This window comes from Cryptotermes secundus, unplaced genomic scaffold (assembly GCF_002891405.2).
Source record: "Cryptotermes secundus unplaced genomic scaffold, Csec_1.0 scaffold1064, whole genome shotgun sequence".
NCBI lineage: Eukaryota > Metazoa > Arthropoda > Insecta > Blattodea > Kalotermitidae > Cryptotermes > Cryptotermes secundus.
The window spans coordinates 337,026-353,773 of record NW_019720585.1 but is presented as its reverse complement, the minus strand read 5'-3'; the positions used below and the strand labels follow the sequence as shown (position 1 = coordinate 353,773).

At 39.0% G+C, this 16,748-nt stretch overlaps 1 protein-coding gene across 1 annotated transcript; it reads left to right on the top strand.

The window, feature by feature from the left end:
• Positions 1-7,928: 7,928 nt before the first annotated feature.
• On the top strand, positions 7,929-12,119 carry LOC111869969 (cuticle protein 19). The gene is made up of 3 exons (XM_023861877.2): positions 7,929-8,107; positions 10,005-10,112; positions 11,454-12,119. Exons 1-3 carry the CDS (start codon positions 8,093-8,095, stop codon positions 11,823-11,825), a joined length of 495 nt encoding a protein of 164 aa, XP_023717645.1. The 5' UTR covers positions 7,929-8,092; the 3' UTR covers positions 11,826-12,119.
• Positions 12,120-16,748: the final 4,629 nt, after the last annotated feature.

Sequence of the window (16,748 nt, the reverse complement as noted above, 5' to 3'; positions counted from 1 at the left end):
TACGTTTCAGTGTCCGTCTCACAGTTGGTTAGCCCCGTGCGATACCAAGAATTTCTTTTGTGCAGAAAGTATTCAAGGGCAATAAAATCACCGATTCGTGGACATACTCACTGTCTGTCTTGCTTTTATTATAACTAAGTTTAGACAGTATACTACTTCCTAACAAACTAGCAGTAGCTAACAGAGAAATTTCTCAACTTTTAAGAATGCAAACTATAATTATTAAGATAAATAAAACTGCCTTATTTTCTTTTCAAATTTTTCGTCTTTAATGATCATGTTGTATTCTCAGCTGGTCATCAGGAGACATCAATGCTAAAGAAAATTTTGTAAAATTTACTTAAATATTTTAAAATATTTGAGTAATTTAAATTATATATAATTGTAAATTCCTTAACAGATTTCAGTCAATGATATACTAAAATTCAACGATGGTTTTTGTGCTATGTTGTCAGTTTAATGCCGAAGGGTGTGTTTTATATGATGGACTACTAATCATCTTTGAGAAGTCTCTATTTGATAGGCTCTTGGAGCATCTCCAACATAACATGAAATTATAATTGCGTATATTTTAATTTTTACGATCTGAGAGACGATACCGGAAGATAAAAGACAGAATTGAAATGGTGCTAAAATTTCCCCTTATTTTATCAATTATTAATTGCATAATGAACAAAATTTTGAATTGTTTTTCTTTACTCCAAACAATTTGAAATCTGTCACAATTTCAGAACAGTATCAGAGGCTGAGAAAAATTTGATAGTACGTTTTGACAAATTAAGTTATCCGATGACTGAAACGCTGACACACTCTGTCCGGTGAGGACCATGTAACAAAAATCCTGATAACAGACACTGGAAAATTGAAAACGATCTGCGTGTTAGATTATTATTAAGGAATCTATATTTCTGTCTTCAATTATTCAAACAGTTTTCTAGGAAAGCATAGAAACTACCCTGCATTGTCACTGATTCTTTAATAAGAGCACTTTCTTCAAAGTATTTAAAGAGGCCTAATATACGATGAAACAAAAACTACCGGAAACGCAGATGGAAAAACATATGAACATCTAAACGGACAGCAAACAGACTTTATCTGTGACATACGGTATATAAATACGTGTATCAGGCTAGAAGTGAGAACAGTTTCCAGAAGGAAATTAAGAATATCAATTGCTATAATTCAGTTGAGGAAACAGAGTTCATCAGATTTCACGAATTAGAGTGTCTATCCAACAGCGGTCAGAGTTCCTTGCTACAGATCCAGAGGTCCCGGACAAGTAGTGGGTCTAGAACGGGATCCACTTAGCCTCGTGAGGATAACTGATGAGCTATTTCAAGGAAATAACGGCTCCGGTCTTGAAAACCGAGATTAACTGCCGTGGGGATCCGTTGCGCTGACAAAGCAACATCCTCTATCCGCAAAAATTGGCACTAACTTCGCCGACTTCGCTTGGTGGGTATAGTTCGCTTGCGGACTACAGGCCACGGAGTTTTATCCAAAGCCAGAAGGAAAGAGACCACTGGGAAGATCAAGACGTAGGTAGATGGAAAATATAAAAATGGATCTTAGAGAAATAGGATGGAATGGATTGATCTAGTTCAGGACAGGGATCAGTGGAGGGCTCTTGTAAATACGATACAAAACCCTCGGGTTCCATAAAATGCTGAGAAGTTCTTGAGTAGCTGCACAATTGGCGGCTTCTCAAGAACAGCTCAGCTTCTTGAAGCTAAGTTAATATGCCATTCAGTCTTGACAAGATGGGATGGTATGGATTGGCTCAGGATAGGGACTCTTGTGAACACGGTAATGTACACTCGGGTTCCAAAAAATGCTGTGAAGTTCTTGAGTAGCTGCACAATTGGCGGCTTCTCTAGAAGGGCTCGACTCCATGAGTGAGTGAGTGAGTGAATGAGTGAGTGAGTGAGTAAGAGTGTCTAATCCTGTTAGAGGTTATGTTAAACAATAAATCCTCGGTAATTTGATAGGATACCTTGGATATGAAATAAGATCGTCTCAAGGACCTTACAATACAGAAACACGCAGCATGTACGACTACCGAATGGATTCCAGTCTGCTTTCTCAGGGTTTAGGCCATTCCAGGCTGCGCAGGCGCTGCAGAGTCTGCAGCTGGAATCAAGCAATTGTTGTATTGTACGGTGAGAGTGGGACAGATCTCGTTCTAGAACATTTCAAATGCATTAAAACTGGAGAGAATATATATTCGTAATGGCCTGAAAGCACAAAGAGATACAGGGGGATAAAATTTTCTGTTAAATGTGTAGAAACCGCAAAGCAGTGCATAAAGAATGTCAAAACTTTCCTCGTACTTATTTCAACCTTTAATGATGAAATATCCTGTCTATATATAATAATGACCTTCATGTACAGTAGTCAAATTAAATCAATTATTTAAAAACAGATTTCCTTGTCGGACTCATTTACTGTGAAAAATTGCGACAGACAACGCACAGGACACAAAAGAATTTACAAGGACGCAGAATAATTCTGACGAAACCTTGTTCTGAAATATACATCACTAACATCGTAATGGTCGGCTTTGAGACATTTGTGTTCAGTTAGCTTTAGAAATACATGAACATGTAATTAGAATGAAATCTTCAATATGTTAAATACATCGACACGTATCAGAACCTAATTCATTAGCTCTGAGGAGCATAGACATTGTTGAAGATACAATAGTCATCCAACCACTGAAGAGAGTCCCGTCTTTATATGGAGCCAGAGAGTATAGCAACATGTTCAGAACAGCCTCCCTCTGGTCCCTATATTGAGCCTGTTGAATCCAGTCCACGTCCTGCCATTCCTTTTCTTTTAAATACATTTTAATACTCTCTCGTTCGCCCTTATTTCTTCCTTGCTCTCTGTGTCCTTCGAGTATTCACAAAATAATTCACACGCCTTTCGCTTCTTTCCCATGGGAGCTCCATGCTCCACTCATTTTTCCTTGATTTGATTGGCTAGAGGTACAAATTATGAAGTTCCTCATTAAGTATTTTTATCAGGTTCCTGTTACTACCGCCCTCTTAAAGGCCTGTAACAGGCCGTGAAGGCCCATAGTGTTGTAAGACGTCAGGACTCCCACATTTTCTATGCAATCGACTCTCAAATGTCGGTGAGGTTGTCAGCATTACTACCCGGCCGCTCTCTACCCTCAATGAAGATTCCTGGTACTCATTCCTGTTAGAGGCTGAGTCGATCCCAGGGCCATAGTGTGGCTGGAAAGTTTAAGTCAATTTAAAAATCCAATGACCTAATTGGGGTTAGAACCCGCGTCCTTCCGGCTGGTAGCATAGTACCTCAACCAACTACGTTACTGCGTGTCTCTTCGGGCAGAATATTCTCTTTAAAATTCAGTTTTCCAAAACCTTAATTCTATGTTCCTCTCGAATATGAGAGGCCAAAGTTCACATCCATACAAAACAGAGGACAAAGTTATAAGTTCATATATTTTTAAACCTGATTATTTATCCAATTATTGTACTGTGATTATACCGAGCTTATGTGAAATCGAAAGAGAAATGTGAGTTATGAATTAGGAAAAATTAAGAGAATATGGGCGTCACCTACTTAAATATTTTATCCCGGAATTTTAATCTCATAACCTGAAAATAAGGCCGGTCAAGGTAGCGAGCGGTCTAAGGTATATACTGTCTTCGCTCGATCGGAAGACGAGATCGTGGGTTCAAATCCAACTAAGGGCATGAATGTTTAGTGTTCGTGAGTGAGTATTTGTGAGTCTTCCTGTGTTTGTGTACAGGTAGATGCCTTGCAACTAGCTGATCACCCGCCCAAGGAGTCCTACCGAATGTCTAAGATCTAGTAAACCGAAGTGAAACGGAGAGTTTCATGGAGGTAGGCCAAGGCCCAAATTGGGGCTGTAGAGCCAAAGGAAAAAACTGAAACTCTAAGATCACTTGATGAACCCAGATCAAATGAGAGAAAAATATTAAGTGAATCCATATAAATAAGATATGCGGCTATTGATTATATTCATCTGTCACAGAATAGGGACCAGCAGTGTGCTGTTCTGGAAACGGTAATTAACTTTCGAGTTCCGCAATAGTAGGAATATTTTTCAACTCTTTGAACGACTGTAACTTCTAAAAGAGGAAATGGCACTATCTAGTTAGTTGCCCCAGCACTCACGTAAGGATGTAAGGACATTTTTTGTTACTTATACAATAACTAATATAATTTTATTCACAGGATTTTCAACAAGTACTGAATTTATACATCAATCGCTAAATAAATAAAACAGAGATAAAGGCAGTTTCCACTGACTGGTGCAGGGAATAAAATTAATGATATGTGGCATGCAGCATGAAATCTGAAATAGTTCATTGCTAGACAACGGCTTGCTAGTCACGTTTCTGCAGCAACGGGCAGGCTTGTAGGAAAACCAGACCGTTGCTACGAAATTAACACACGTTTCTATTGCGACGAATAAACACAGAATAACAGAGGAACTGTTGGGTGTGGTGACTTACCCGAAGTTATAAAAGGGGGACACGTGATCCGCGATTCATTCATTTGTATACCAGAATTGAGTGGCTCAGAACTAAGTTAGTCACAGTAGAAGAGAAGATAGTCGCAGTCTGGTAGAACGGAGCGAGTGATTGATTGTGAGGTGTTTCAACTGATTGTGACAACGAGTGGTGTCACTGAATCCAATCATCCAATACAGAACCCTTTATGATTAGTCACGGAATCCCGGACACGTGAGAGATATTACGAAGCATCCGCCTTCATTCCTCTCAGCTGGCTTCTGGTTTCCGGTTATTTTTAGCCCGTCACTCTTTTATTTCATTAGTCCTTCTTGTAACGAACCTCCTTCATTTTACGAACCGTCCTGGTTTCACATCCATGCAGTTCTACGTAACTAAAGTAGAGGCCGTGTGACAGTTACTGCGTCCGGCCCGGGAGTACTCAACGTATTCCATAAGGCAAATTATGTGAGAGTGCCTTGAATGGCAATGAAAGGTCCTTTGTATTCTTTCCTCTGTTCCACGCTATGAAGAGTAGACCAGTTTAGGAAGTCATTAAATAAGTTAAGCTATTCTCTATAATCTGTAACGTTTAGGAGGTCACTAGATAAAATAAGATCTTTGTAATACATCCGCTATAAAAAGTCACTATATTACCTAAGATTTGTTTTGTATTATGGCAGTTTAGAAAGTCACTATATAAACTAAGAACTTAATTATAATTCTTCCAGTCTAGGAAATCATTAAATAAGTAAAGATCTGCTTTATTATCTGTCAAGTTTATAACATAAATTTACTAAAATTGTCCCTATAATCTATCCAGTTTAGGAAGTCACTATATGAAATAAAAATTTGATTTAAAATCTATAGTGCTTAGAAATTCAATAATAAATAAGATCTGCTTTATGACCCGTGCAATTTAGGAATTATCAATACTAAATTAAAATTTCTTTATAGTCTATGCATTTCAAAATAGTCATTAAATGAATTAAGCACCAGATACGTGTTCCCTTTTCCAAAAATTTTTGCATAAATCAATTTTCCTGAAACTAATTTTGCACCATATTAAACGTGGATATCTCTTTGACTCATAAGAAAACACGTTATTCCTAACAATTATTTGACCATATGGGAAGCCCATTGAATGTTTCAAGTGTATCAAATTGTCTTGGTAGTTAACAAAAAGTAAACCTCAAAGGTTTAACAAATTAAAATTCTGCCGAATGCGAAAAAACGAAAACGTTTCTCTCGAACAGACTGACTGCAAAATGAACTGGAACTGATGTCTGTCTGTACCGGTTCTCACGGTCTCTTCGCTTGCGGATTTTCTTATTTTTCCTTCTACCTTGAAGATGGAGGCGACACGTCTCCGAAACGTCGGTTAACACCACATCTACATCCCAGAAAACTGCTTTCTTCTTAAATAAATTCAGTTCATCTTCGTAACCTATTTCGTTAAGGTCTAGTTTAATATTATCTTCTCGCTTAGGAATTTCAATTTCCAAGTAGTCTATTTCTTCGGTGTATTTTCCGAGTACAACTTTCTGTTCCATTTCTGCTGCTTAGCTAGACCACGCGATCCTGGTTCATTCGGTTAACTTAATATTATTTGGCGAAAGGTGTATATTGTGAAGCGTCCCACTAAGCGATTTTCCCCAGCATCCCGATATTTCCCGTCCCACAATTCCAAACACCCATCTCAGTGCTGTCTCTCAAACGTACTAAATCTTTGTTCTCCCTTTCGGACGAGAGACAAAGTCTCGCGCCCATAGAATCAGGTAGCCATTTTAATAAAATCTGAGTCAATTAGTGGTATCAACTCAACACTTCTTCACAGGGAAGACGGGAAAATCTTCACATCTCACTGTTTATTACATACATATACACACACAGGTAAACGTGTCCCTGTACCAGGCCATAAAGGCCCATAGGGGTGTGAGAGGTCGAGGATCTCACATCTTCTAGACAATCGGCTCATAGATGGCGGTAAGGTTGTCAGCACTACGCTCCGGCTTCCACTTTATTCCCCAGGAAATTCCTGCTACTCATTTCTGTTAGAGGCTAAGTCGGCCCCAGGGCCATAGTGCGGCTGGAAGGATTAGGTCAATTCAAAAATCCAATGACCTCGTCCGGATTCGATCCCGCCACCTTCCGGCTTGTAGCATAGCCCGTCAACCAACTACGCTATTGCGTTTCCCATATATATATATATATATGTACACATACACATAATTCAGTATCCAATGCAGCTTCACAGGTTAGTGACTGAATTACCACATTATCCATGTGTTTAGTCCAGACACACACACACACACACACACACACACTGGCGACGTTAACACTCGTAACCAAGATACCATTCACGAAACACAAACCTCTGCGAAAAGCAGAACGTAGAACACTATAAAGAAAACCGCCATATGATTTCAAAAAAATTTAATTAATTTTTACATTGAATGTTAACTAGTTACAAATTGGCTTAAATAATATATTTTTAGAAAATGGCGTACTCAAGGGCTATGTATTGTTACAATACAGCACAACAGTTTACGTGAATCGTCACACATATCTGATGATTGCCCTGTGCGGCCGAAACATGTAGTTAAAATTATATATATATATATATAAAGTTAAAGGTGTCCCTGTAACAAACCCTGGAGGCCCATAAATTTCTGAAACTTCGAGGCTCCCACATTTTCTACACAATCGGCTCACAGATGAAGGTAAATTTGTCAGCTTTACACGCCGGCCGCCCTCTAGCTCCAGGAAGATTCCTGGTACTCATTTTTGTTAGAGGCTGGAAAAATCTAGTGACCTCATCGAGAATCGAACCCGTGACCTTCCCGCTCGTAACCGAGTGCCTCAACCAACTACACTACAGCGTGCTCCTATATATATATATATATATATATGTGTGTGTGTGTGTGTGCGTGCGTGCGTGCGTGCGCGCGCGCGCTAATCAAGTTATCAACAAATGTAACAGGATGCTTAAGTACTCTGTTATCTCACTGTTAATTATCAGTTCCACATTCGGAACCGATGACCTTCTGATCACGAATAAGACACGCTGTACGCACAACAGTCGAGGCACCGAGCTCCCAAACGCGATATATATATATAAAAAAATTGATCGTGCGTATAATCAAGATAACCTTCACTTTTCGGGGAATTTCACTTTCGGTCCCATTGGTATTCTCAGAAAGACGTGATTCTCTTACATGACAAATGAAATGTCCCTCGCTGCCACAAGTTCGCAATATCGGCGCAACAAGGGAAAATGAGAAAACAAACAACACGTAACTAGCCGCATTCTCTGGGTATAAAGACACTGGTTAAAAAAACGTCAACTTTTTAATGACCTTTAATAGGTAATAAGAAATGGGAACTGACTTTCAGTCATATTAAAGCGAGAGAATTCAGTATCTCGAGGTTGCGGACACAGAAATGTGAAAAGATTTTTTAAGCTCCAAAAGTTTCCTTGACGACTGACTCAATCAGTACAGACAACTGTGTGTATATAAAACAAACCACTGGCTGGTCCATTACAGAATCGCAGTGATCAGGACGCAGTGCAGATCGGCATCATGAAGATAATATTTGTAAGTGAATAATTGTAGTTCGGCTAATCCTTCCTTCCTTCCTTCCTTCCTTACTAACCAGCCTGATGTAGCTTATCTTCTTTGAGAAACTAACAGCACATTATATCTGAGGAATGCTTACTACGAATCAGTTCAGAGGAGTTGGCTTAGTAGCAAACTGTATAAACACGCGGATATTAAAATATACTTTAATTTTTTGGTTTGTATCGGTGTGAAATCTGGTCTCTTCTGTTAAATGACGAATTAGAACACAAGCTGTGAATGTTTGAGAACACGGTACTGAGGAGAAGATCTCAACCCAAAGGGAGGAGGCAGCAAGACGCTGAAGAACAGTGCACTGTGAGCAGCGAAACAATTTATATTATTTAAATACCAAGCCTATAGTTCGGGTGACCTCATGACAGATGGTGAGATTCAATTCAATTCAATTCAATTCATGTTTATTTACGTGCAATAACTCAACAGCACAGTGGCCAATTACAAAGTTAGCACGAGTATATACAGAAAATAATTAAAACAAAATACAAGTATGACAAATAAATCTGTGAACATAAATCTAAAGAAGACTGAACTATATACATACATTTATGAAATATTACTAATGTTGCTAATACTGTTAGTAACTAAATACTAAGATAAGACACCTGTGAGTGATAGCATAAAATTAATAAGATTAATAACAAGTCAATAAATTAAAACCAATTACATAAGAAAAATTAAAGTTAGCCGAGGTACACACATTTGTAGTGAATTAAAACACTAATCAAGTAACACCGTAAAAGGTTCGGTACATGCTTGTAAAATATGATTCAGAGAAACCGCTCCGTCAGCAAATATGTCGAGATCTTTACCCACCACGTTGGTAGCAAGGGCGCACCGAGAAGAGGGACAGTGTCTTTTTGAGGGACGAACGCTAAAAGTAGAGAAGTCTCGAACATGGCAAGTAGGAACACGAAGACTAGCATTATCCAGAAGGGAGGAGCAGGATTTAAGGCCACGATAAACCTGAATGAAGAAGAGTGCATCAAGAAGATGTCTACGCAGACTTAGAGGGTGCAATCTTAGTCTCTCTAAGGCAGATGTATAACTATAGGAGCTATGTGGGAAGTAGCGGTAGAAACAGACAGATGCAAACTTTTTCTGGATGCGCTCAAGTTTTGCGGAGTCAGTAGACGTGATAGAATTCCAAGCTACCGAGGCATATTCCAACTTGGACCTGACTAGTGTAAGATACAGCACATATAAACAGTCAAGAGAAGAAAATCTAAAAGTTATTGAGCGTATAAGACCTAGCAGCTTTATACATTCGGAATATAAAAAATCAACATGATTGTGAAAATATAATTTAGAGTCAAAGAAAACACCTAGGTCCTTAACGCAACTGGTGCGTGTAATAGCAGTACGACAAAGCTGATACCCATAGAGCAGGACATTAGTCTTCCTTGAGTATGACATAACATTCGTTTTGTTGATATTAATACTCATGGAGTTGGCAGAGCACCAGTCACTGACATTTAAATTTAAAACCACGAGCCTTCCCAATTTAAATTTTAAACTAAGTGCAGTGTAACAGCTACGTAAGTGTATACACCTGAAGATGGCCGTTTGCGGCCGAAACATGTAGTGTAGAAGAGGGCAAGACAAAAGAACTACAATAAATTGTTGCACTTGGGACGGTGTTTATGTCATATATCGTATAGAGTGCAACAGGATGCTTAAATATAATATTGTAATATTGTCCTCAACTTTAATTGAAGACAAATTTAAATCTATTTTATTCCTTTTGAATGTCTTTATTTTGTTGCTTATTAATTAACTTCTGCCACTTCACATTCGTATTTGTGCTGAGTAAAGAGAATGTCTCACTAACCTCCATTTATGAGTGGGAAATTTGCAGTTTGTTCTGTTCGCTGTGGTTGGTACCCATGCGGGGATCCTCGCTCCCCTGGCGCCCTCTGCCTACCCTCTAGCCGTCCCAGCAGCGGGGCACGCTTATGACTATTACGTAAGTATAAAGCCTACTATTATGATAGGTTATCTCAGAACTTCTTGCAGCCAATAAGCTCTCAGTTATTAACCACGGCTCACTGTTGCCGTTCAATGCATAATACGCTACATCTACACGGAGGAGAGAGATGAGTCCAAAGATGCGGTGTTTCGCATAAGGTGGAATTTAGAATTTAGCGGATGGTTGCACGATTTGGAATTCAATAGGGAGATGTGTTTTAAGTTTATTCGGTGCTCTCTGTCTCAGGAAACCACCAAATCTTCCATATAAATCAATCTAGTAAAAAGAAAATGAACCTCACTATGATGAAAGTGATACTTCGTTGTGTACTGCTCTGGTAGTCACAGAGTCTACAAGAAACGCGAACTAAAACATGTCATTAATATAATAGAACCAGCCGGGGTATACTTTAGCTCTCCTGAATGACTCTTCCTCAAAATCCTCCATGAAGAACTTGACAAAACGATTATCACAATTTCTCTGAAGATTTTTATCGTCTGGTAAATAACATCGTGTACCCCACTGAAAGTAAATTAACGTTCCGAAGGAAAATGTTGCCTCCAACTTCAAGGTAAAGAATAAGCGAAACCAAAGCAGAACTTGCAACCTGCTTCCTTCTGGTTTCTCATTTGGCTTATTTTTCAACTCAGAACATGGAGGCGACATGTCCCTCAGAAACATCCGTTACCTATCAACGGATTACACGGCGTTATATATGAGAAGATAGAACTCTTCCCAACTACTGTGAGAATCTCAAGTCACTCCGTTCGTTGTTCACAGTAGCGCTTCATTATTTTTGTCTATAATTTTTCTATACCTTGAAAGATGGTGAATGAGGCTCAGATTTCTGACCTACCATTATCATTAATTCTTATATTATTAAGCAGATTATCATATAAGTAAAACATCTTACTTGTATTATGATCGTCACTTGTTAGCATAATTTTCTTTGTCTTGTGGACAAGAACTGACAGTTCAAGAGAAATTATGTGCCGCAGAATTGCTGAGTATTGAGCCCTGGCATTGGAGTAAAACTTCAGGTCACTTCAAGCGTTCAGACAGCCATTAGGTCCATTGTACGTCCCTGTTTTCAGTACGGTCCTTCAATGCTAGGACAAGATCCTTGATTGATTCCCTTCTAACATCTGTCGGCTCCAACCGCACAGAGCCCAAGATCCTCATGCTATTCCCAAAGAGAGATAGCCACTGACAAATTATGCGGCACGAGGATTCCTCCTCCTGTCCACATTTCCTACACATGGCATCATCCCAGAGGCCCCAAAAACATAAATGCCCATAGAATTGGTAGATATACAGACTAGCGTCTCTTTCATATAGGCATACCCTCGCTATGCTTTCGACTACGGTGTGAACGACCCTCACACAGGAGACAAGAAGAGCCAGTGGGAGACTCGTGACGGGGATGTGGTGAAGGGATCGTACAGCCTGGTGGAACCTGATGGTACAGTCCGCACTGTTGACTACACTGCTGACGACCACAATGGATTCAACGCCGTTGTCCACAAAACTGGCCTAGCTGTCCATCCTGTGACCCCTATATACAAAGGCTATGGGGGCTACGGGGGCTACGGAGGCTACGGTTATGGTGGACTTGGCGGTTATGGTGGATACGGTGGTTATGGCGGCTACGGTGGGTATGGTGGCTATGGTGGTTATGGAGCCCACGATGGTTACAGTGGTTACTACTGATCCCGAAATCCAAGTTGGAATGCCGGAGCGTTAAGGACGGAAAACGATAAATTTCACAGGTCTCCGCGAGGTCCCTGAGTGGATGTTTGTACGTAATTATGTACTCACATCTCGCTGTCCATGTTACGAATGACTGTAAACTGCTCTAAAATTGCCACTGGCCTTTCGTAACCATTTTCATTACGTGTTTTCTATCATATACTTTTAATTGTTGGCGTGCATAAACAAAGTTGTTTAAAACTGAACAAATACATCACTAAATGTGGCAATGCATTGTATAATGTCAATATTGGTGTACGCAATAAAATCTTTTATAAGTGAACACATTTTTCGGAACATTGGTTATTGTGTTAAGATTGTGTCCATTTTCACCTTTATAAATCTCAAAAATAGATTGAAGGTATTTGAGAACAGGGTGTTGAGGAGAATATTTGGGCTGAAGAGGGATAAAACGGTGGGAGGCTGGAGAAAACTGCATAATAAGGAGGTTCATAACTTGTACTCTTCGACAAATATAATTAGAATGATCAAGTCAAGGAGGATGAAATGGGCGGAGCGTGTAACTTGTATGGGGGAGAAAGGAAGTGTACAGACAGTTTGGTTAGAAAGGAAGAAAGAAAGAGGTCACTCTAAAGATCCGAACTTATGTGGGAGGATAATATTAAAATGTATCTCAGAGGAATTGGTTGGAGTGATGGGATGGACTCATCTGGGTAAGGATAGGGACTAGTGGAGGACTGTTGTGAACATGGTAACGAACATTCGGGTTCCAAAAGATTTTGGGAAAATCTTGAGTAGCTGAGCGACTAGCGGGTTTTCTAGAAGGGTTCAGCTCCATGGAGTATGTTAGTTAGATATCAAAGAAATATTTAAATGCTTCAGGATGGGCCCCAATGACGGGCACTTAAGGTAGCGGCAATGAATAATCGACTTCTAAAAAGGGTGGGAAATTTGTTGACTACCCGAGTGACTTAGCATCTCAAACAGGACTCGGCGCCAGTGAATCTAAAGATGGGAAATAATCATATGTCTTTTCGAAATAGGTAGTTTGTTCGGAGCCCGAAACATTGTCCGCATTAATTACATGCAAATCGAAATTTCCATAGGAGACAGTATGGGAAAGAAAGTATTCAGTAAAGTAGTACACAAAATTTCAAAGACGTTATTCTAAATATATTAAACTTGCTTAAAAATAGGAATAACTAAATATAAATTAGTGAAAGTCTCCTGCATAAAATGTTAACGAAAAATGTAGAAGGGTTTATGGAATCCACGGAAAATTCAATTTGTTGTAACTGCAAATGCAAACTATACTTTGAAAAGAAGAGCTATATGTTCTAAGGTATATTGTCTTATAGTCCCTTGAAAGCCAACCGAGTTTTCAGCAGAAATCGTCGCCTCTAGCGGACTACACCACTTTATGTACTACTAGATAGAACTAACAGAAATGAGTACCAGGAATTAATTAAATAATTTTCTTGGGGAGTAAAGCCCGGCCGGCGCGTAGAGCTGACAACTTTACCGGCATCTTTGAGCCGATTATCTAGATAATGTGGGACCCTCAACGTCTCACAACCCTGTGGGCCTTCACGGCCTGGTACGGAGGTAGCTTTACTTACTTACCTTTATTTCAAACGTATAATGAGATGAGGGAAAAAAGTCCATTTATTATCTTATGCAAATGATATTTACTTAGAGATTCACTTGATTGAAAATTTGAACTGCCCGAGAACATTTAGTGGAAATCTCCTGTATCGCATTCAGCGGCCTGTGTCAAACAAAATGTGGGGTATATGATAAAGCACATTTGTGACCTTTGTAAACCAGGATCAGTTGGAGTGGAAATCGCTGTGTTTCTAGAAGGAAAAACTAGCTACAGTCATCAGTATAAACTTCTCCCGTCGTCAAACTTCTATTACAGGAAGTGTGCAGTGCACTATTCATAATGAGAAGTCCAAGAACTTTATTATTAAATACTGCTTCTTAGTTTTAGAACTTGCTTCCTTACGTGTAATGTTTCAATTAGAATATACTGAAAGAGTTAGCAAGGCTAAACCTCAATGATCGAAATGTTCATTTTCTAGCAATATAGAGCAACAGTTATTCAGGATTTAACAATTACCACTCCAGATCTTTGAAATACTGTTTAATCGCGTGTTACAATAATATTTTTACTTGTTGGGTGTTATTAGAGACGAAAATAATGGATTCTAGTTCGGATGATTGGATTTATTGGCGCCTTAGTTCCCAGCTCTGTTAATCACACATAAATACAGTGTTTTCACTGGTTTATACACTTTCCAGTTCATTGTTACACACGCACTACGATTGTCCGTCTTCACTAGTCGTCTCCTGGTAACGGATCTCAACACAGAAACTATCACTTCAAATCCTTCTTACTATATCTAATTCAATGACTTTGGAACTTCGGAACTATAAATTCTTTTGGACTCACTCCTCCAGCTTAGGACTGACTCGTAACTCACAATTCATAACTTCTCTGAACGGATTCTGTCACTTATCTACATAGTTGCGGAACGGGCATGGACCTACAGTAAACATATATCATGTGAGCACTACCCAGCCAGTCTATTGACGCATCGGTCGGACCTACAGGAACACAGCTTCCTCTACTGTTGCGTGTTGGACCGTGTTTACAGAGCTGTTGCTTGGCGACGTTTTGCTCAGTTCATTAAATTATACCGTATTTACGCATGTATAGGCCGCACATTTTTTGCCAAAAATTCAAGAGGAAAACTGGGGTGCGGCTTATATTCGAAATATTCGAAATCACGCTTCATTTAAAATAAATTATATTCGTAATTAGTAATACAGGGTGTTCTACTCCTGAAATAATATTCCAAGAAAATTATTTTTTCTATGATTTCTGTCTGAAAATTGTGCTGCGGCCTATACACGAACGCGGCCTATACATGCGTAAATACGTTATTCGAAATTATTTGCCGGTTAAGTTTTATTAAAACGCAATATAGGGACCAGTTTATGGGACAATTGATGCATGTGTCACGTATTGAATGCGAAATTTAGGTGGAAAAACTGAGGGAAGAGACCATTTGTGAGACCTAGACATAAGTTGGGGGATAATGTTAAAATTGGTTTCGAAAAAACTGGATATCTAGATGTGGGCTGGTTCATCTGGATCAGGACAGGGACCAGTGGAAGACTCATATGATCATGAAAATGAAACTTATGGCTTCATACGTAGGGAGAATTTCTTGAACAGCTGTGCGACTTCTACGTTCCTATGAAGGGGTTGTTTCATGGAGTTAGTTATTTTGAATGAAAGGAATAGTGCCCGCTTGAGGGGAATTTAAATGACCCTTCCTGATTCGATAGTCATATAATCCCATCTGCAAAAACATATTACCGTAATGTTGTATTTTAGCGTCCTGTTGCGCTGATTCGTATCCATAATGTGTCTATATTTTCACCGTCTTTAAGTGCATACGGTGAAAATATAGACACATGGATATTACCTTATTTTAAAAAGCTTAAAAACAGCTACTTCATGTAGTTCAGTGAATATCCTATTTCCGATAATAGTATTTAAACATTTTATTCTGAAGAACTCTTGAATGTTCAATGTGTATTTTAAACAACGTGATTTCAAAGCAAAGAATAAAAGTTCTGAATCAGAAGGCTGAAGGTAAGGACTTCTTTTACGACCTCTAAAAACAGAGGTTAACTGTGAGACTTGCTTTGAAGGGAAATCCAGTCGAGCAGTTACGTTTACTATTGTATTTCTAAACGCTTAAAATTGCCAGTCATGCTAACCTTGGATATTTCAATTCGATACTACGATAGGATATGCCTTGCTGTCCATATTGTTTTCTGAAATAGATTGTGCGTACAGAAGCAGGTATACAAGAGAAAAAATGAAGTTACAAAAAAAGTAAAATTTTGAGATTTGAGGTTCTTGTGGGGGGAAATAGGAAGACTATTTTATTTTTAGATGTGTCTGTTGTCTCTAGAAAGTTACTAACGTTTCGTAGGAACTTTCTGCCTCAATCCTTAGGTTAGAATCAGAAAGATCCTCCTAAATCCTTTCAAACTTTTACTGGAATATACGGCATTATACCAAAGAAGAGTTATATCCTTACAGAATGTCCGTTAAACAACAGCAATTGAACGCAACATATACCAGCTCTATCCTTAACCAGTTTTGTACGCTGTTATTCCTGTTGGATGAAGATTCCACTAATCGTATTATTATTATCGTATTATTTATTCGCCTGTTTCTCGTGGGCTCTAAGAGTAGGATAATTGCACTGGCTTTGTAAAAAGAGGCAATATCAGTTTCGTGTAAAGACACAGGCTGAATTTCTTTCATTGGTTCAATAAATGGCCACTCGTTTCGCTGCTGTGCTTAAAACAAATTATTACATGCAATCATCCATGGCGGGTTCGAGTTTCTGAAGAGTAAAATATACAAAACCGTAGTTATTCTAGCAGCAGTTTGAATTCATCAAGAGCAGACGTTCATAAAGAAAAGAATTTTAAAGGAAGAAAGGAGTAGAAGACTAAATCAGTTGTAAGCTTTGAGGCTTTCACGGCGGTGACTATGAAGAAAGCAGTCTTCTGGGATTTGACACCGTGTATATGTGGGGTTAACCGACGTTTCGGAGGAACGTATCGCCTCCATCTTCAGGGTAGAAGAAAAATATAAAAAATCCGCAAACGAAGAGACCGTGAGAACCGGTAAAAGCACTGCTTTCTTCACTAAATCAGTTGTTTATAATTAGGATTTCATTACAACCAATTTGGTAGCAATTCAGTGGATGGCGGTTCGTTACACGCACTCACTGGGCTGGAAAATCTGAACAGTCCATTACCGGAATGCAGAAGCATAATTAACTGTCAGCAGTTTGGTTTTACTGAAACAGATCAAATAAAATTTCCCCC

What these genes read in the sequence shown, in the direction of transcription:
- LOC111869969 (XM_023861877.2), top strand. An exon ending in GGCACGCTTATGACTATTAC is followed by an intron (nt 10,113 to 11,453) that starts GTAAGTATAAAG and finishes TCTTTCATATAG; the next exon opens with GCATACCCTCGCTATGCTTT.